The 19,993-nt window shown below is 31.8% G+C and overlaps 2 protein-coding genes and 2 long non-coding RNA genes across 6 annotated transcripts; 2 read left to right on the top strand and 2 right to left on the bottom strand.

Moving 5' to 3' along the window:
* Positions 1 to 599: 599 nt before the first annotated feature.
* LOC105122748 (uncharacterized) lies at positions 600 to 1,944 on the bottom strand. Its single transcript, XR_841744.1, has 2 exons — positions 1,861 to 1,944; positions 600 to 820 (listed from the first exon to the last, which is right to left on the bottom strand). It is a non-coding gene; the product is annotated as an uncharacterized LOC105122748 (long non-coding RNA).
* LOC105122749 (zinc finger CCCH domain-containing protein 30-like) lies at positions 733 to 4,461 on the top strand. Of its 2 annotated transcripts, none has more exons than XM_011022037.1 (2): positions 733 to 820; positions 1,828 to 4,461. In XM_011022037.1, the coding sequence occupies exon 2, from the start codon at positions 1,884 to 1,886 to the stop codon at positions 4,089 to 4,091; it is 2,208 nt and encodes a 735-aa protein (XP_011020339.1). In that variant the 5' UTR covers positions 733 to 820; positions 1,828 to 1,883; the 3' UTR covers positions 4,092 to 4,461. The 2 variants fall into 2 exon arrangements, with proteins under 2 accessions (XP_011020339.1, XP_011020340.1); XM_011022038.1 differs by having other exon boundaries at positions 1,825 to 4,461.
* Positions 4,462 to 4,730: 269 nt separating this feature from the next.
* LOC105122747 (uncharacterized) lies at positions 4,731 to 5,203 on the bottom strand. Its single transcript, XR_841743.1, has 2 exons — positions 4,940 to 5,203; positions 4,731 to 4,877 (listed from the first exon to the last, which is right to left on the bottom strand). It is a non-coding gene; the product is annotated as an uncharacterized LOC105122747 (long non-coding RNA).
* Positions 5,204 to 10,995: 5,792 nt separating this feature from the next.
* Positions 10,996 to 15,181, top strand: LOC105122746 (zinc finger CCCH domain-containing protein 30-like). Of its 2 annotated transcripts, none has more exons than XM_011022035.1 (2): positions 10,996 to 11,242; positions 12,485 to 15,181. In XM_011022035.1, the coding sequence occupies exon 2, from the start codon at positions 12,597 to 12,599 to the stop codon at positions 14,694 to 14,696; it is 2,100 nt and encodes a 699-aa protein (XP_011020337.1). In that variant the 5' UTR covers positions 10,996 to 11,242; positions 12,485 to 12,596; the 3' UTR covers positions 14,697 to 15,181. The 2 variants fall into 2 exon arrangements, with proteins under 2 accessions (XP_011020337.1, XP_011020338.1); XM_011022036.1 differs by having other exon boundaries at positions 10,996 to 11,246.
* Positions 15,182 to 19,993: the final 4,812 nt, after the last annotated feature.

Here is a 19,993-nt window from a genome sequence, read left to right as displayed (position 1 = left end):
AAAATTAAAAAAAACTTACTGAAATGCAAATTAATAATTTTGTTCTCGAAACAGCCGATCACGCTCTTACAAGCGAGCAGTGGAAAGCTTTTTCGCACGGACACAAGCGGTTCCTTTTCAAACGACGTCATCTAAACAACACTAGCCAATATAAACGTGCCAAGTCAACCGGTAGCGTTTCTTGTCTCACAAGAACTGACTGTACTTGATATTTACCCATCAAAATTTACCTTTTATGTAGTGTGAATTTAAGTTGAATCTCCAAAGACATCCGAGCCCCTCCAAAAGCCAAGGGTTTAGTACTTCAATTATTACGAAGGAGAGGATTTACCTTGCTTTTCAAGTCTTACTCTGCCTGGACTGCTTTAACCACTCACAACTTGCCACCTCATCCACTAGGCTCATTATGAGATGACTTCGTTGCCCTCCCCAGTTACCCAAAAGGGTATATAAGTCAAAAACATTATCTAATGAGAAGAGAAAGTAGAGTGTAGAGCACAGAATTTCAACCCCTGTACTCACAGCCTTTTTTTTATTTGTTATATTCCATTTGATTTTATTACACATTTCCTTCTTATTGGATAGGCGATTTTATCAAATTTTTTTTTTTTGTATTTTTCCATGAAAAAAAAACGGAGAGAGAAGATATAGGATTTGGAGATGCAAGAAGATGAAAGTTCTCGCTTTCTCTCACTCGCTCAAAAACTCTTTCTCTTACACCAAGAGAGAAGGCTGTAACTTTAACTTTGTCGAGATAGTCTGTCTAGATCTGTCAAAAATACCTAAATTTTCACTTTCTTGGCTGGAACTAAACAAACTGGTAAGTAAACTTCCATCTTGCAACCTTAAAAAAATATTGCTTGGATTCGCTTTGATCAGTTACATGTCTGCTTCTCTATCTACCCTTAACTGGGTTTCTCTTGTTTTATCTGTTTATGTCTGTGTCTGTGTGGTTACTTGAGCATTGCTGTTTGGAGATAACGAGAGTTTTTGATTGATCACATGATGGGAAGATATTTTTGTCAATGGTTTGTGTTTCTTTTTCTGGCTAAAATAATCGGTGAAGATTTTTACCTCTAAAAACCAGATCTTTTGCAAGTTCCTGATCTGGTTATTTCTGGTCAATTTTATTTTTGCTTCAAATGCTTTGATGATAAATGGATATATTCAGTGTTAGATTATACGTGCAATTTGTTTTCTATGTTTTCTTCTATATTTGTGTATGTATCGATTATGCAATCTGAATGTTTTGACTTTTTTGTTTTCTTGTAATGCTATTTTTTTCGACTTATTTTGCGATTAAACTTTTTTTGGTTTTGTATAATTCTATTTTTCTCAATTTTCTGTTTGGTTTCTGGGAAAGCTCAGGGAAATGAAGGTGGAAGGGAAAAGGATCAAAAGAGTATAAAATTGTACATATCTTGTATGCTGAGTTCATTATGAACATTATTATGCTTCAAATTGTATGAAGTGAAAAAAAAATAATAGATTGCAGTCTTTTTTCTCTTCTTTTCTCTGTTCTTGGACCTTCACACAGCTAAGAATCCATTCTTCTCAAGATTGTAATGTTGTGATTTCTATTTCCTTAATGCAATTCCGTTACCTTTTAACAAAAAGAATGATGAATGATAATGATGATAAAAGATAAACCTGCAACATGTGTTCCTTTGATTCGTCAATGGAGATGATAGGACAAGGATGCTTGTCAAAGTAAGTCATTTTAGTCCATATTAACATGTCTTGCGCTTGTGTGAACGATAATTTCTGGTGGGTGCTGTTTAGGGCCAATTATGCGATGCGAGGATACTGATTGTTTTTTCCCAGCAGGTTGATGCTAATGTACTTGGTTTTCAACTTCATTTGTAGTTTAAACAAATGAAAGTATGTGCTGTCGATTGGAGACATTGAAGCTTGCAGCAACTCCTACAGTACCCACAATTTCTTCTGACAAAAACCAACCCTCCAACATAGTCATGAATCACTTAACTGTGGAGACTGAAGATACCTTTGCTAGCTTGCTTGAGCTTGCTGCTAACAATGATGTTGAGGGCTTTAAGCAATCTATTGAGCATGACCTTTCTTGTGTCGATGAAATTGGACTATGGTATGGCCGAAAAAAGGGCTCTAAGCAGATGGTTAATGAACACAGGACCCCATTGATGGTTGCTGCTACATATGGTAGCATCGATGTTATAAGGGTGATTCTTTCTCTATCCTACGTTGATGTCAATCGCTCTTGCGGTGTTGATAAGAGCACTGCCCTTCACTGTGCTGCCTCGGGTGGGGCTCTGAATGCTGTTGATGTTGTGAAGCTGCTTTTAGCAGCTGGTGCTGATTGTAATTTGGCTGATGCCAATGGTCACCGTCCAGTCGATGTTATTGTTGTTCCACCAAAGCTCCAAGATGTGAGATTGGTTCTAAAAGAGCTCCTTGCTGCTGATGGTTGTCATGCTGAGCAAAATCTTAGGGATTCCATAGCCACGGTGAATTCAAATTCTCCACCTCTTTCACCTTCCATGGAAAATGGATCTCCACTGTCAGGTTCAGATTCCCCAACGAAGGCTAAGCTAAATGACGGACCTTTAGCATTAGAGAAGAAAGAATATCCTGTTGATCCATCTCTCCCAGATATCAAGAACAGCATCTATTCTACTGATGAATTCCGAATGTATTCATTCAAGGTAAGGCCTTGTTCCCGTGCCTATTCCCATGATTGGACCGAGTGCCCGTTTGTTCACCCTGGTGAAAATGCTCGAAGAAGGGATCCTAGAAAGTTTCATTATAGCTGCGTTCCATGTCCTGATTTCCGAAAAGGGGCTTGTAGACGTGGAGACATGTGTGAATATGCTCATGGTGTTTTTGAGTGCTGGCTTCACCCTGCTCAATATAGAACCCGACTGTGCAAAGACGGTACAAATTGTGCAAGGAGAGTTTGCTTTTTTGCTCACACCGTTGAGGAACTCCGCCCATTATATGTATCCACAGGTTCTGCTGTTCCCTCTCCTCGCTCTAGTACATCAGGTGCTGCTGCCATGGATTTCGCTGCTGCTATGAACCTCTTGTCAGGCTCACCTTCAGCTGCATCCATCATGTCTCCTTCACCATTCACTCCACCTATGTCTCCTTCTGCCAATGGCATCTCACATTCTTCCGTGGCTTGGCCTCAACCAAATGTCCCGGCCTTGCATCTCCCTGGAAGCAACCTGCAGTCCAGTCGCCTGAGATCTTCCCTTAATGCAAGAGACATCCCAGCAGACTACAGTCTACTTCCAGATTTTGATGGGCAGCAACAACAGCTTTTGAGTGAGTTATCCAGTCTCACTCAACCATCCTTGAACAATAACTCCATGAATCACTCTGGCCGATTGAAAACTTTAACCCCTTCAAATCTTGATGATCTATTTTTGGCTGAGAGCTCATCTCCTCGGTATACTGGCTCATCCCCTCGGTATGCTGATCAAGCATTGGCTTCAGCAGTTTTCTCTCCATCCCACAAATCTGCAGTTCTCAATCAGTTCCAGCAGCAGCAAAGCATGTTATCACCAATCAACACAAATTTTTCACCTAAGAATGTTGACCACCCTCTGTTGCAGGCTTCTTTTGCATCAGGCAGGATGTCACCCCGAAATGTGGAACCTATCTCACCAATCAGCCCTCGGGTTTCCATGTTAGCTCAAAGAGAGAAGCAGCGACAGCAGTTGCGTAGCCTCAGCTCTAGGGAACTAGGCTCCAATGCTGCTGCCATTGTCGGCTCCCCAGTCAACACCTGGTCGAAATGGGGCTCGTCAAATGGGAAACCGGACTGGACCCTTAGTACAGATGAGCTGGGCAAGCTGTGCAGATCAAATTCATTTGAGTTTGGTAATGGAGACGGGCCTGATCTATCATGGGTTCATTCACTTGTCAAGGAATCTCCAACTGAGATGAAAGATGAGTTAAAAATGCCTGTGTCCAGCAGTATTGCAGCAAGTGCTTCGCGAAGCGAGAGTTCAAATATGAAGTCCCAAATCGAAACCATTGACCTTGACAATATGGTAGGGTCATGGGTTGAGCCTTTGCAGATTGATCAGCTTGTGGCTCAACAAAACTAAAATCAGTCTTAACGAGCCCCTCAGGCAGCAAAAGCTGTCAAGTTTTTGGTAAACAATCTCATGTTTTTTTGATGATTTTGTTGGTAGCGACTATTGATGGTAACAGTAACAAAAAGGAAGGGGGGAAAGGAGAAAGAAAGCTCTAAGAGGGAAAATTCATTTTCATCATTTTATTATTACATCAGTAGTTAGAAAAGGATGAGATAACTCCTGGGTTACAATGAAAAAAGATTATACCCCAGCTAGGTGTATTTTTTATCCCAATATTTTAAAATTTTAGAATTCTATTATTGTTAATTATTATTTTTTCTTACCTTTTTTACGATGATAATCAGCATGTTAATGTAACTAAGCTGTCAGGCTTATTTTATATGTATTTCTTATAGTCACTGTGACCTCAACAAAATCTATAGCGGAGCATCAGACTAATGGGGGACTTTTCAAGGCTTTGTTGTGCTTGGATTCGCACCATTTTTTGGATGTAAACATGGATTTGTTCTTTTTCTTTAGTAACTCGGGGACGATTATTCTGGTTTTGGAACAGAAAGGTGGAGGTATAGTATAGTGATCTTGATGTAACCATTTCGCTACTGTTATCACTTATCACAGAAACTTCTGTCCCACGTAGTTGCTTGTTTACTGTGTTCAGGTACTTTCCATTGTCTCGCGTTTGGTGGGTTGTGTGTGGGAATGGAATTGGAACCTGTGCTGTGGATTCTAAATCCATCAAGTGGGACTTGAGAATTGTGGGGAATGTGGATATGATTCTTGGATAGATTCTTCAGCCTTTGTTGATGGTTTAGATGCTAGTGTAACAGTTTTGTTATGCCCAGGATAGATTCTTCAGCCTTTGTTGAGAGATTAGATGCTAGTTACAGGTTTTTTCAATGCCTGGGATTGATAAGAGCTTAATATGCTGAGATGGCACCGTTCTTGCTTTAACTGTGAAGGATTAAGCCTTTGCTTTTGTATTACTTCGAGGAGAGAACTGTTGTGGTAAATCAAAATGAAAATAGCAGATTGAAAAGTATTTACGAGTTAACTTTTGTTAACATGGCTCAGGTCATGCTAGTTCCCTCGATGCCACGTCAGATTAAAACTTTTTAAAACTTTAAAAATTGATTAGGCCTCTCAAAAATTATTAAATTATTTGTTAATGTTATTACACCTGTTTGGTGTATCAACCCTTAAATCTCACGGTCAATTTTTTTTATGAAAATTATTTCGGCGACTTGATCAACTTGAAAGTTTTGGTGGTAATTTAAATAACTATTAAAAAATATGATTTAACTTTAAAAGAATTTTGAAATATTTTTTTAATATTAAAATAATTATATATTAAATTAATTTAGTTTTTGCAACTTGAATTGTTAAACCCGAATCATGAATTCTACTAAGTTTAATATTTTTTTATTTTTATTAATTAAAAATTATTTATACTTGATAATATGATAACAAAAATAAAAATTTATAAAATTGAGCCTCAACTAAATATTATGATATTTATTTGAAATAATAATAACCTCATAAGAAGCAAATCAAACAAATTATAAAGACCAAACAAAAACAATCAATTTCTATGAAATTACAAAAAAAAATATTTAATTGAAAGGGAGAAAAAAGGAAGATTGATTTAAAAAAAAAATATTTGGCATTGTCATTAAACTCGATCTAGGAAGTCAATTTTAAAATCTCTTGATCTGACTCTTTGCCTAACCGAGGTTTAAAACTAACATACATGAGAGTTGCCTCTACGTAACCTAAACAACTAGTAAAAGTATGGTTTGATTTTAAAACAAATTTTAAGATGATATATATATATATATATATTAATATTGAGACAACGACATGTTGGATCAATCTAAACTTGCAACCTAACTTGTAAGACCCATAATTGAGATCACAGGCTTCATTGGATTTACAAACTTTGATTTTTTTAATAAAAAACTATATATTTTATTTAATAATATAATAAAAATTATGATGATCAATTCAAAAATAATAAAATATTAAATGATAAAATTAAAAGAAAAAAGTAAAAAGTAAAAAAACATTAAAACAAAAGAAGAAAAAATTAGAAGGTAAAAAGTAAAAAAATATTAAAACAAAAGAAGAAAAAATTAGAAGATAGAATAAAAAAAAAAAAGGCCCACCGCATTCACTATTTAGAGAAACTTTATTTTTAAAACCTATTTTTAGTTAATAATATGTTAATAAAAATAAACATTCATAAAATCGAGTAATAATTAAATATAGAGAAGTTTATTTGAAACAATGATAATAATTTTATAAAAAATAAATTAAAACAGATTATAATAAACAATTCAAACTAATAAAATATTGAATAATACAATTAAAATAAAAAAAATATAAAAAGCATTCAACAAAAAAAGAAAACATCAAGAGATAGATTTTTTAAAAAAAAATGGGAGAGGGAAATGAGAAAAAAAAGGGTGGGTCTTGGTTATTTCACTATTCAAATTAACAAGTGAATTTGAAAGGAAAAAAAGAGGTAAAAAGTATTAAATTAAAAAAAGAAAAAACTTGAAAGATAAAATGATGACTTCAACATATTCAAATACTAGGAAAAAATTAAGATTAAAATAATTAAAAAGACGACATGCATTGTCAAAGTAGTAACTCAAAAAGCATAAAAACAAAACATTAAGGAGTATCGCACAGTTGTATTTAGTTAATTAATTTGATTTGATTTGAAAATAATTTTTTTTCTAAAAAAGTTAAATTCAATGAAGGCCAGAAAAAATTGAGGTAACACGCGTTATTTTTTAAATGAATAAAAAAATACTAAAAAAATAAAAATATTGGAAGATGATAAAAAAAACAAAAAAAAACTAGTTTAAAAAACAAAAAACAAAAATAAATAAATTTAGATAAATATTTTTAATTGAGATTAATTTTCAAACTCGTGATCTATTAATTCTGTATCCAAGTTTAATTAGGAAGGCTTATCACTTGACTTATTTAATATCAATAGATAAAATCAATTAATTTAATTAAAAAACAAAACTACTTTTTAAAAATCTAAAATTAACAAAAATCAATAAAACAAATTAAGACAATTTGGTTATTTTCAACACGGGTGAAAAACTCATAGAAAATGAAAAACTAGAGTATGAAACAAAAAAAAAGCTTAAAAAGAAAGATTTGAACCAGTTTTTTTAAACTTGTAATATGTTAAATTTTAGACTTTGACCCAACTAAAAAACTAAATACTTGAGCAGTTAAATCTTAAAGAATAAAACTATAAAAAAATATTTTTTTAAAAAATCAAGAAAAAAATAAAAATAAAAAGAATAAAATTATAAATTTTTTTTTAAAAAAATCAAGAAAAAAATAAAAATAAAAGGACCAAATTCGATATAAAATAAACTCAATAAAAATAAAATTTTAAAAAAATAATTTTAAAAACTATTATAAATAAAATTAATAGTAACCGAAAGAATGAGTATTATAAAATTAGAAAAATAATATAGTTTTAAAAAATAAATTTGAGGAAAAAGATAAATTACTTTAAATAAAAAATAATAATTAAAAAATAATGATAGAATATTAAGAAAAAAAAATTAAAGGTAGCTTTAAAATTTTAAATGATCAGTATAAAAATCAAGTACGAAAAAAAAAAACAGAAGAAAAAAGAAGGCCATACGCGCTGCCTAACAAAGAAAAGGCCACCAAGATGCTTCAATTACCACCCTGAAAATAGACATTCGAGCTTCATAAACACTATCAAAAACTTGTGTATATTATTCACGCGCCTCCATATTTTTTAAAATTTCTGTATTTGAAAAATATTCATACTGTCCCTAATAGAACTCGAGAGTCGAGAGTAACAAAATAACCAAATCCAAAAGTACTCCTAAAGTGAAGGGCAAGTTGTTCAAATTCGAAGAGCAATGAAATAGTTTAAATGTGTTTAGATTGAATAATAGATCAAAAAATCCTTATTATTTTCTTTTTTAGTATCCAATGTTAAATTAATAATTTTACTGTTTAATTTTTTTTGAAAAACCCTAAATTCATGTTTAGGATTTTGCTTCTAAGGGTGATGAAGTAAGTTTACTGTGCTAAACAAAAATAAAAAAAACCTTATTACCCACACGTTGAATTCTTAAATGATTTTCTTAAACATTTTAAAAAGATATCTTACTATTACAATCTATAATAAATTTACTCACAATTCAGCGGTTAAAACCTGTGCACTTGTAGTTATTTTTAATGTGTTACATTGTTAGTTATTTTTATTTATTTCTCTCCCTCGACATGTTAAATTATGTTGTGTAGTTGCATATACTCGGTTTGGTGGTTTAAAAATCAACATGGAATTGATGATATTTCCCTTACATTTTGTCCCTTCTGATGCTAAAACAAAAGTAAACAGGGGCAATGGAAGAACTAAAAAGTCTGGTAAAATTCTCCTATTTTTCTTTGCCAAGAACTAGTATGAAGTCAGGGAAGGAAGTTTGGAGGGAATGGTGCCTGCCTGGTCCTCCCCCTCTCGGTGCCAGAGTTTTTTATAGGTCAATTTACCTTGTAATCATCAACGAAGCACGAACATGAAGCAAAATGGGTTAATTTCGTGGACAAGATTAATAACAAAAGTAGTAAAATGAGAAAGACATGAAGGAACCAAGCATAAGAGACGTAACATAAGAATACATTAGCAGGCGAGGATATTTCCTGACAAGAAAACTTTCTTACAGAGCACGGCGGCCAAGTGCTCTTACCACCAGCTAGTTTGATTTCCCTTCGCGACGGAGTTAACAGTTTTCTTACTTTCAGTAAAAAAAAATTAACTATTAATACATACGTTAAATAAAATAAATTAAAAATTATATGTATGAAAAAATATTAATAAATTTGTTAATTTTAATGAAAAGATGAAGTCATGGAATTAGTATAAAAATATTATTTTTAGATAAAAAATTAAATATTTGTTTTAGTTTGAGATTAAATTTGTATAATTTTAATTAGTTTGAATAAATAAAATTATATTATATTATATTAAATTAAATATTAATTTAACAACATTACGAGAATCCTATATAAAACCAATTAAAAAGATATTAAATTTAATCTTGAATCAACTTAATATAAAATAATTAAATTATAAATAAAAAAATCAAGCTGAAAGATAAAAATTTAAAAAATTTAAACCATAACTTGGACTCGATAAAATTTATAATTTTTGTTTAAAAACCATACGAATTAATTGTATAATTATCTCAAGCCTTTGGATTCATTACAGTCCAAACTGATTATAATCAAATATATAATAACACTGAAACAGAAATACAATCCGAATTTAACTCGATCCAACATTTTCAGATTTACCAGAGATCAATGAATTGATCCAAGTGAATTGTGGTCATATATACAATGACCCGAACACGAATACAAGACGGGTCTAACCCAATCCGTCAACCCGATTGCCTCGACTCTTACATTTATTTTAGGCCTCTGCACCCGCCTGACATAACAACACACGTGGATGACAATAAGGGACCAAACCTTGCATCTACTTGACCCACCCCAGATGCATAATTGTCCGAATTTATGGCCAAATAATCACATCCATCCACTTTTTTTTTGTGTTGTCGTTATCAAACATCCATCAAATCTATATTACCTAAAAAATCATAAATGGCCCGTAAATGAGGTTTTTTTTTTTTTTTTTTTCAAATTTAAATGCACGAGGTTGTTTTTCACCCATGTTTTGTTAGTGTTTCGAAAGTGAAGAATAAAAACAATAAAGATAAAAACACTTGTTCATCTATGTTTTTATATTTCATGTTTCGAAACAATAAGACTTTATTATAAAATTATAATAAAAACAATTTTATTTTATATTTATTTTTAAATTCAAGTATATTTCAAACATTTTAGTATTATTATATTAACCAAGCTCAACCTTAAATAATAACATTCAATGCTATAACTCTAATTCAACCAATAGTTTTTCTAGTCTTTTCAAGATTGACTGTACTGAATTTTTTTACCTATTAAATGTAGGATAAATTTAAATTGGATTTTTAAGAAATTTATTGATAATGGTATTTATGAATATATTTTAGTTAAATTTTAATTTATAATTATATTCAATTTAACTTTTGATATTTTATAAATTTTAAACTCGATATATTCAAATATTTTTAAATTTGAATGAGTTTAATATATTAAATTGGGTATATATTATTAATTTTTATAAATCAGATTTAATTAAAACTAAAATTTTAACTTGATAAATTAAATGAAAAATTATTATAAACTATAAAAAATAAATTAAAATGAAATAATCAATTAAGAAAAGAAACAAAATTTATAAAAACAAATCAAAATTGTTGCTATTTGATATATTAACTGGATCGGGTTATTTGAGTTTTAAAAGTTTCAACTTATAATATAATTTACGATATTAATTTCTTAAAATTATTATTATATATATAATATTTATATTATTTAATTTTAATTGATGAAATTAAATAATAAAAACATTAAAGATTAACCGATTTTTTCAACACTAGTAAATTTCACGTCACCCTCTTTAAAGCCAAGGTTAAATTCTTACAAACGAAAGGCTATAGCTTCTTTTTCAAGCTGTACTACTTATTCACCACTTCCATTCGCAAATTGCCACCTCATCCACTAACCTTAGTGCTCATTATCAAGTGACAGTTTTACCCCTGTTCAATGACCCAAAAGGGTATATCAGTCAGAATAAAATTACATGTATGGTCGATTATAAAAAAAAGAAGAAACAGTAGCAAGTACTGCACAGAATATTCAGTGCTTTTTATTATTTATTTTATTTTTATTTTTCACTTTCCTTCTATTGGATAGGCGATTTTAACCAAAAAAATGGAGTGAAACTTTTTCCTTCTTTAAATGATTTTTTATATTTTTTCATGAGAAGAAAGCAAAGAGAAAAACATAGGATTTGGAGATGAAGAAGAAGATCCTCTCCTTCTCTCACTCATTCCACAAACTCTCTTCTTCTCTTAACGCAAAAAGAGCAGTTGTTTGAAACTTCATAAGCTTGCCAAGCTTGTTTTTTAAGTCACTAGCTCGTTTTGTCTGGATCTGTCAAAGAAAAACGGGAACTTCCACTTTCTTAGCTTGGAACTAACGAACTGGTAAGTAAGCTTGCTTCCTTCTTGCAACCTTAAGAAAACTTAACCTGGGTTCACTTTGATCACCTACATGTTTACTTCTCTATGTTTCTTCATCAGGGTTCTCTTGTCTTGTCTGTTTATTATGTCTCTGAGTTTGGCTTTCTTTTTTTTGTTCAGCTTTGTTGTTTGGAGATAATGATAGTTTTTGAATGAACACGTGAAGGAAAGATCTTTTGTGTTTCTTAGTTTTGTTTCCTTTTTTTGGTTAAAAATTTAGTGAGATTTTTGCCTCCAAATACCAGATCTTTTACAAGTTCCTGATCTGGTCATTTTTTTTACTTTAAATTCTTTGATTAAAAATGGACATAATCCGTGCTGGATTGGGCGTGTACTTTGTTTTCTCTGTGGTTGTTTACTTTTGTGTCTGTATTGACTGTTCAATCTGAGTGTTTTGTCATTTTTTTGTTGTTTTGATTTTTTTTCCTTTTCTTGTACGGTAGTTTTAGATGTTCTTTTGGGATTGAGATGTATTTGGGTTTTTGTTATGATTCTATTTTCCTTAATTTTTGCTGAGTAAACTCAGGAAGGGTGAAGATGGAACATGGAAGTGAAGATAAAAAAGAATATTAAACCGCACAGATTATTGTATGCTCAGCTAGTGATATATATTCTTGTGCATCAAATTGTTTGTAAAAATCGAAAGAATTAGGAATACTGCAGCGTTTCTTTTTCTTTCTCCTGTTTTCCCCTCTGTTCTTAGACCTTAACTGCAGTTAAGATGGAACTATTTCTCAAGACTCTGATACTTTTGTTTCCAGTTTTTTGATCCAGTATGAGAATAAGTAAGAACTTTCATAAAATCTAAGAACAAAATCCTGTTTCCTAGTTTTTCTCCGCTTGTTGCCCCGGAGTTCGATTTCCTCATCGGTTTCATTTAGTGCTTTTTCATTTTTCCTGGATGCTTTGCAATAAAGAATTTATAATTATCCGGGGTTGGTACTAGTCTAATGGGTCCGCCTCATTAGCTCCTCTATAAATACTTGTATAGCATTTCTTCTTTGTCCATTCATTGTAGTTGCTATGCTCGGTGTTGTGTTCTATGGATAGGTGAGATTGATGGTATTGTTTAATTTGATTGACCAGCTTGTCCTGTACTTCTATAAATGACAATATTTGTTCTCATCTTGTTCGATATAGTGATGATAAGGTAGTTACGGTATTTATCTGCAGGTTGATGTTAATGAGATTTTATTTGAATTTCAGATGTACTTTTAGCAAATGAAAGTATGTTCTGTGGACTGGAGCAGCTAAAGCTTGCACTGACTCTGAAAATACCTCGATTTCTTTTGACGAAAGTATACCCACCAACATAGACATGAATCACTTAACTGTTGAAACTGAAGATACATTTGCAAGCTTGCTTGAGCTTGCTGCTAACAATGATGTTGAGGGCTTTAAGCGATCTATTGAGCGTGATCCTTCTTGTGTTGATCAGATTGGACTATGGTATGGCCGACAAAAGGGCTCTAAGCAGATGGCTAATGAATACAGGACCCCGTTGATGGTAGCTGCTACATATGGTAGCATTGGTGTTATAAAGGTGATTCTTTCTCTCTCTGATGCTGATGTTAATCGCTCTTGTGGTGTAGACAAGAGCACTGCCCTTCACTGTGCAGCCTCGGGTGGGGCTGTGAATGCTGTTGATGTTGTGAAACTGCTTTTAGCAGCAGGTGCTGATGCTAATGTGGTAGACGCCAATGGTCATCGTCCAATTGACACTATTGTTGTTCCGCCAAAGTTCCAAGAAGTGAGGTTGACTCTTGAAGAACTCCTTTCTGCTGAAGGTTATGTTATTGAGCACAATCTAAGGGTTTCCATGTCCAATGCAAATTCAAATTCTCCGCCTCGTTCACCTTCTCTGGAAGACATGTCTCTTCTGTCTGGTTCAGACTCCCCAATGAAGTCAAAGCTGAATGAAGCACCTGTTCCCTTTGTATCAGAGAAGAAAGAATATCCTGTTGATCCATCTCTCCCAGATATCAAGAACAGCATCTATTCTACTGATGAATTCCGAATGTATTCTTTCAAGGTAAGGCCTTGTTCTCGTGCCTATTCCCATGATTGGACTGAGTGCCCATTTGTTCACCCTGGCGAAAATGCTCGAAGAAGAGATCCTAGAAAGTTTCATTATAGCTGCGTTCCATGTCCTGATTTCCGAAAAGGGGCTTGTAGACGTGGAGACATGTGTGAATATGCTCATGGTGTTTTTGAGTGCTGGCTTCATCCTGCTCAATATAGAACCCGACTGTGCAAAGACGGTACAAATTGTGCTAGGAGAGTTTGCTTTTTTGCTCACACCGTTGAGGAACTCCGCCCATTATATGTTTCCACGGGTTCTGCTGTTCCCTCTCCTCGCTCTAGTACATCAGGTGCTACAGCCATGGATTTTGCTGCAGCCATGAGCCTCCTCCCGGGTTCTCCTTCAGCATCTGTCATGTCTCCTCAACCATTCTCGCCACCCATGTCTCCATCTGCCAATGGCTTGTCCCATTCTTCCATGGCTTGGCTCCAACCAAATGTCCCAGCTTTGCATCTTCCTGGAAGCAATCTCCAGTCCAGTCGCTTGAGATCCTCCCTTAATGCTAGAGACATTCAAGCAGACTACAATTTGCTTCCAGATTTTGATGTGCAGCAACAGCAGCTTCTTAGTGAATTATCTAGTCTCAGTCAACCATCTTTGAGCAACAACTCCTTGAATCGCTCTGGTCGATTGAAAACCTTAACCCCTTCAAATCTTGACATTCTATTTTCTGCCGAGAGCTTATCTCCTCGGTATGCTGATCAAGCATTGGCTTCAGCAGTTTTCTCCCCATCCCATAAATCTGCTGTTCTCAATCAGTTCCAGCAGCAGCAAAGCATGTTATCACCAATCAACACAAATTTCTCTCCTAAAAATGCCGATCACCCTCTATTGCAGGCGTCTTTTGCATCAGGCAGGATGTCACCCCGAAGTGTGGAACCTATCTCGCCAATGAGCTCTCGAGTGTCTATGTTAGCTCAAAGAGAGAAGCAGCAACAGCATTTGCATAGCGTTAGCTCTCAGGAACTAGTCTCCAATGCTGCTGCCATTGTTGGATCACCTGTTAACTCGTGGTCAAAATGGGGTTCCTCTAATGGGAAACCAGACTGGACTGTTAGTGCGGATGAATTTGGTAAGCTATGCAGGTCAAATTCCTTTGAGCTTGGTAATGGAGATGAGCCCGATGTATCCTGGGTTCAATCACTTGTTAAAGAATCTCCAACTGAGATGGAAGAAATGTCAACAGTGCATGTTTCTGAAAGCATAACAGCGAGTGCTTCATCAAGTGAGAGTTCAAATATAAACTCCCATATCGAACATGTTGACCTTGACCATGCAGTAGGGTCATGGGTTGAGCAATTGCACATTGATCATCTTGTGGTTCAGCAAAACTAAAGGCAGTTTTATGGAGCTCGGAGGTGGCTAACACAGTTGGTTTTGGTAAATAATGACATTTTTTTTATGATTTAAGCGGTAGCTGGTGTTGAAGGTAACAGTAACGGAGAGGAGGGGAAGGGAGAAAGAAAGTCACTTCCTATAAGGAAATTCATTTTCAGCATTTTATTATCACATCAGAAGTTAGAAAAGGTTGAGATCGATAACTCCTGGGATATATAGTGAAAAAAAAAACAATGCCCGGGCTAGGGCGAGGGCGGATGTATTTTTTCTTCTATTATTTTTCAAATTTTTATTTTTGTTGGTGTCATTTGTTATCCTTTCCAAGATGAGCAATTTACAATGAAACAAAATTTCAGGTTTAGTGTCCTCTCACTCGTGCATAATCAATCGGGGGCCTTAAATGCAAATATGATTCTGGAATCTGCACCATTTAAACAGTGATGCTCAGTTTGATTGTTGAAATATCAGCATGCAATCGATGACATTCTGATTTCAGTCTGTCGGTTCTGATAACAAGAAATGTAAAAAGGGTGCTGATAAGTGCGGTAAATTTCTACCATTTCTCCGTTTCCTTTTTGTCTTTAACAAAAATTATGAAACAACAGAAGGAAAGTTGGAGGAGGGAACGCTCTGCTTCCGCATCCTCACCCTTCGCCTTTCGGTGCCTGAGTTTGACAAGTATTTTCCCTGTCTCTTAACATTTCACTAACGTAGTCCAGTGAGGAAAGCATGAAGAAACCAAGCAAAAGAGACAAGAATACAGTGACGATGAACGATGGTTCTTGATTAGGCTTTGTTTACAAGCAAGGTGGCCAAATGCTCTATGATTCGGAGTGCCTATATGATGTTGACTAGTTTAGGCCTTGATAACCCATTTCATGGGTTGTGTCATCACAAGAATCATTTGGCAGATAAGAAGTTTGATTCGGAGTTTGTACTATCATGACAAAAACCAATGGGGTTGAGTGAAAAGTTGGAATAATTCTGTTCTGTTATTCGCTTTTTATCTCAAAGGGGTGGAAAGTCCATGGCTCCACATGTACATTCTTATGTTCCACTTCATAGCAAGAATATTTGCTTCTCTTTATTTTTATTTTTTTTAATTATAGTTTTGCTGGATCTTACAAATAGGCTATCTAAGTTTGATCAGGGTGGTTTATGAATTTTAGGTGCGAGTTCATTTCTTATATTTTTATTATCTCTTTCGTCTTTGTAAAATTAGCTAACTTTTTAAATGTATGTTTGATAATAGTAGGAACACTTTAAAAAGCAAGACATGTATTTGAAAAACATCAATTTAAATAGGTTGTCGTGTTGTAAAATAGAATGTCATTTAGAAAAAGCAGACACGTAATTGCAGCTGTTATGTTTTTTTATTTGAAAATATAATATTAACATACTAAAACTATCTAAAATTATAAAAAATAATTTAAAATAAGAAATTCAAAAATTCTGAAAAACATTTTTCTAAACACAAAATGAAGCACAACATTAGATAATCATAATTGCAGTTCAATTCATCAACCGATTTCATGTTCCAGGAAGAGCTAGGTTTTCATGTTGTCGTTGTGGTGTCAAAGAGTGGTTGGTCATGGCATTGTTCATGGCATTTTGGTTTGAAATTTGGGTCTAGTTATTCAGCTCAAATCCATACCATGGTAGGTAATTTCTCCTCTCTGTGTTTTTTTTTTTTTTTTTTCGTGGTGAGGAAAGCTAGGGTGGCTTACGCTTGCAAGCTAGACATTTTAAAAGGTTAATTTAACATAAAATCAAAATTCTTACGAATAACTGAGAAACCAGGTTGACATTGCAATAAGTGTCCCTTGAGGAGTCAATAGTGTAGGACCAGGACAGTGGATGCTTACATGGGCTCGAGCCACCAAAATGGAAACAGAAAGTTGCATCATTAAAGGAGGGTGAGGGTGGGTGGGAGTTTGGTAGGGTGTTGGATATGACCTAACCAATAATCACTAGACAGACCCTTTACAAGGTTCATAGATTAGGTATGTGTATGACCAATTAAATGCTCTAAAATTAGAGAGGCAATACTCGACCCTACCAGCAATGCATCAGATTCAGATATGAAATTACGTTCCTGTGTCATTTTAATTTTCAGAAATTACTCTAAAAAGATAGAAAGTTAAATTTGTGGTGGGATATATTACCATCATGTTTGCTCTCATAAATTCCAGTCTTGAATTTGTTGATGCTATTATTCATACCAGTGTATCAAGCATAGTCTGTGACTTGATAATAACCGTGCTATATTCACTCAAATTATTGGTCTATTTGTAATTAAAATGCATTTATTAAATTACAAAAAACTAAATCTCCTAAAAAAATTATTGTTGACCAAGACTAAGAATTTTTTTTTTTTTATAAATTATATGGGTTGGATTAGTTTTTTTTTATTGTACAATAAAATTACTAATTTAATCCTAAAATAAAAAATAATACCTTTTACTCAGGAACATTTTGATCTTTTTATTTTTTTTCAAAATAGTATAATTATCTTGAAGGCAAAATCAGCATAATTTTCTAACAAGAGCTTTTTTGTTATTTTACATTAATTATATTGTAATTTTTAAAGTAATTCATTGATATTATTGTAATAGGTATATATTAAATATTATTAAAAAAACATGTTGGCGCATACATACGTGTGAACGATTTCTATACTGTTTAGACAACACATACAAAACTATTTAGCCATTTCATAATATCTTTTGAGACATCTTTTAAAGTTATTTTTAGAAGATCCTGACATCTTTATATAATATGGCACATCTTTATATAATATGGCAGTACATAAATCAAATGTATTTTTAGTTTGACATTAATGTCCATTGCTTCTTTTTTTTTCCCTCTCTTCTCCTTCAATCAACATCAACCCTTTTAATATTTCCAACTAGCCCCTTTAATTTTCTTTTCTTTCATTTATATATTTTTATAATTATTTTTATTTTATTTTGAGTAAACTATAATATTATAAATGTTTTTCAATTTTACCTTGTTTTTATTTTTTAATCTTTCAAAGTTAGTTTTTTTAATTGTTTTTTTCAATTTTTTTACAATTTCATCTTCCATTATTCTTTTTCTATAGAATTTGATACTTGTTTTTTTTTATTATTATCCCTTTTACTTTGACATGTTTTTTAAATTGATATTTTTTTCATGATTTTATCATTCAAAATTTAATTATTTAATAATTAAGTTTTTTGATTAAATTCAGGTCCAAGATTTTACAAATTATGAGTTTTAAAAATTATATGAATTGTGAATTAAGAACTTAATTTATTTTAATTTTATTTTTTAATATTTAATCTAATAAAAATTAATTTTTTTTTATCAAATTATCCTAATCCCATGCATGTGATTATAGGGTTTTGAGGTTGACTTTTATATATATATTTTGTTGCAATGGGATTAGTTTTGAAGTCATGACCAAAATAACCAATCTCAAATATTACTGTGGGTTGGCTTTTATGGTGTTTTTTTTAAATTGATTTGTTTCTATTCTATTATTTAATATTAAATTTATTAAAAATTAGATTTTATATTTTTTTATTAAATTACCTCGATTTTCAGCCTATGGTCACAAGGATTGTGAGTCAACCCATATTGGCATATATATATATATAATTTTTGTTTGTTTAAATTAATGTTTTTTTCTATCCTTCAATATTAAAATATTTAATAATTAAATTTCATGATTTTATTTAACTTACTCTTCAACATTTTGATCTTTTTATTTTTTTTTTCAAAATAGCATAATTATCTTGAAGGCAAAATTAGCATAATTTTCTAACAAGAGCTTTTTTGTTATTTTACATTGATTATATTGTAAATTTTAAAGTAACTCATTCATATTATTGTAATAGACATATATTAAATATTATTAAAAAAAAATATTGACGCATGCATACATGTAGACGATCCCAATACTATTTGGACAACACATACAAAGTTATCTGACTATCCGATGACATCTTTTGAGGTTGTCTTTGAAAGGTCTTGACACCTTAATGTATTTATGCTTTGACATTAATGTCCATTTTTTTTTTTTTCCTCTCTTCTACTCCAATCAATACCAACCCCTTTAATATTTTCGACTAGCTCCTTTAATTTCTTTTTCTTTCAAGTTTGATTTATATTCTTTTGATAATTATTTTTTTTACTTTGAGTAAACTATAATATTATAAATGTTTTTTAATTTCACCTCGTTTTTATTTTTCAATCTTTCAAAGTTAGTTTTTTTAATTGTGTTTTTCAATTTTTTTTCAATTTCATCCTCCATTATTCTTTTTCTATAGAATTTGATACTCATTTTTCTATTACTATCTTTTTTACTTTGACATGTTTTTTAAATTAATATTTTTTTCATGATTTTATTATTTAAAATTAAATTATTTAAGAATTAAGTTTTTTGATTAAATTCAGGTTCAAGATTTCACAAATTATGAGATTTAAAGATTATATGGATTGTGAATTAAGAATTTGACTTATTTTAATTTTATTTTTTAATATTTGATCTACTAAAAATTAATCTTTTTATTATTTTTTTCTACTGAGTTATCCTGATCCTATGCATGTGATTGTAGGATTTTGCAAGTTAACTTAGTTTTTTTTTTTTTTGGTTGCCATGGGGTTATTCTTGAGATCATAACCAAAATAATCAATCTCAAATATTATTGCGGATTGGCTTTTTTGATGTTTTTTTTTTAAATTGATTGATTTCAATTTCATTATTTAACATTAAATTTATTAAAAATTAAACTTTATATTTTTTTATTGAATCTTGATTTTGAGCCTGTGGTCATAAAGATTGTGAGTTAATATATATATATATATATATATTTTATATTAATATTTTTTTCTACCTTTCAATATTAAAATGTTAAATAATTAAATTTCATGATTTTATTCAACTTGAACATAGCAGGGGCATTTAGCTATTCATCCATGAGCAAAACAATTATGTGGTGTTGGGTAGGGATATATTGGTATTTTTCTTTTCATACACGGTAGAATTACATAACATTAATTCATTGTTGTAGTGATATTTTAAACTTAGTACTGGTTTTAAAATCCCATTATGTGAATGTGATATCCTTTTGCATTATGCAGTCTTTCAAAAAAAAAAAAAAAAAGTATGGCCAATGAAGACGTGGTTTGTAATTGTATTTTATACAATGTTTCATGAAAGTTTATTTTTTTTGTTGAAATTAATTTTCAAAATTAATTTTTTAAAATAAAAAATATTATTTTAATATATAAACAAAACTTTAAAAAAT

This window comes from Populus euphratica, unplaced genomic scaffold (genome assembly GCF_000495115.2).
Source record: "Populus euphratica unplaced genomic scaffold, PopEup_1.0 scaffold20.1, whole genome shotgun sequence".
NCBI lineage: Eukaryota > Viridiplantae > Streptophyta > Magnoliopsida > Malpighiales > Salicaceae > Populus > Populus euphratica.
Note: the sequence above shows the minus strand (reverse complement) of the source record. Positions and strands in the feature narration are given on the sequence as shown.

What these genes read in the sequence shown, in the direction of transcription:
- LOC105122749 (XM_011022037.1), top strand. Translation starts at nt 1,884, where the DNA reads ATGTGCTGTCGATTGGAGACATTGAAGCTTGCAGCAACTCCTACAGTA.
- LOC105122746 (XM_011022035.1), top strand. Translation starts at nt 12,597, where the DNA reads ATGAATCACTTAACTGTTGAAACTGAAGATACATTTGCAAGCTTGCTT.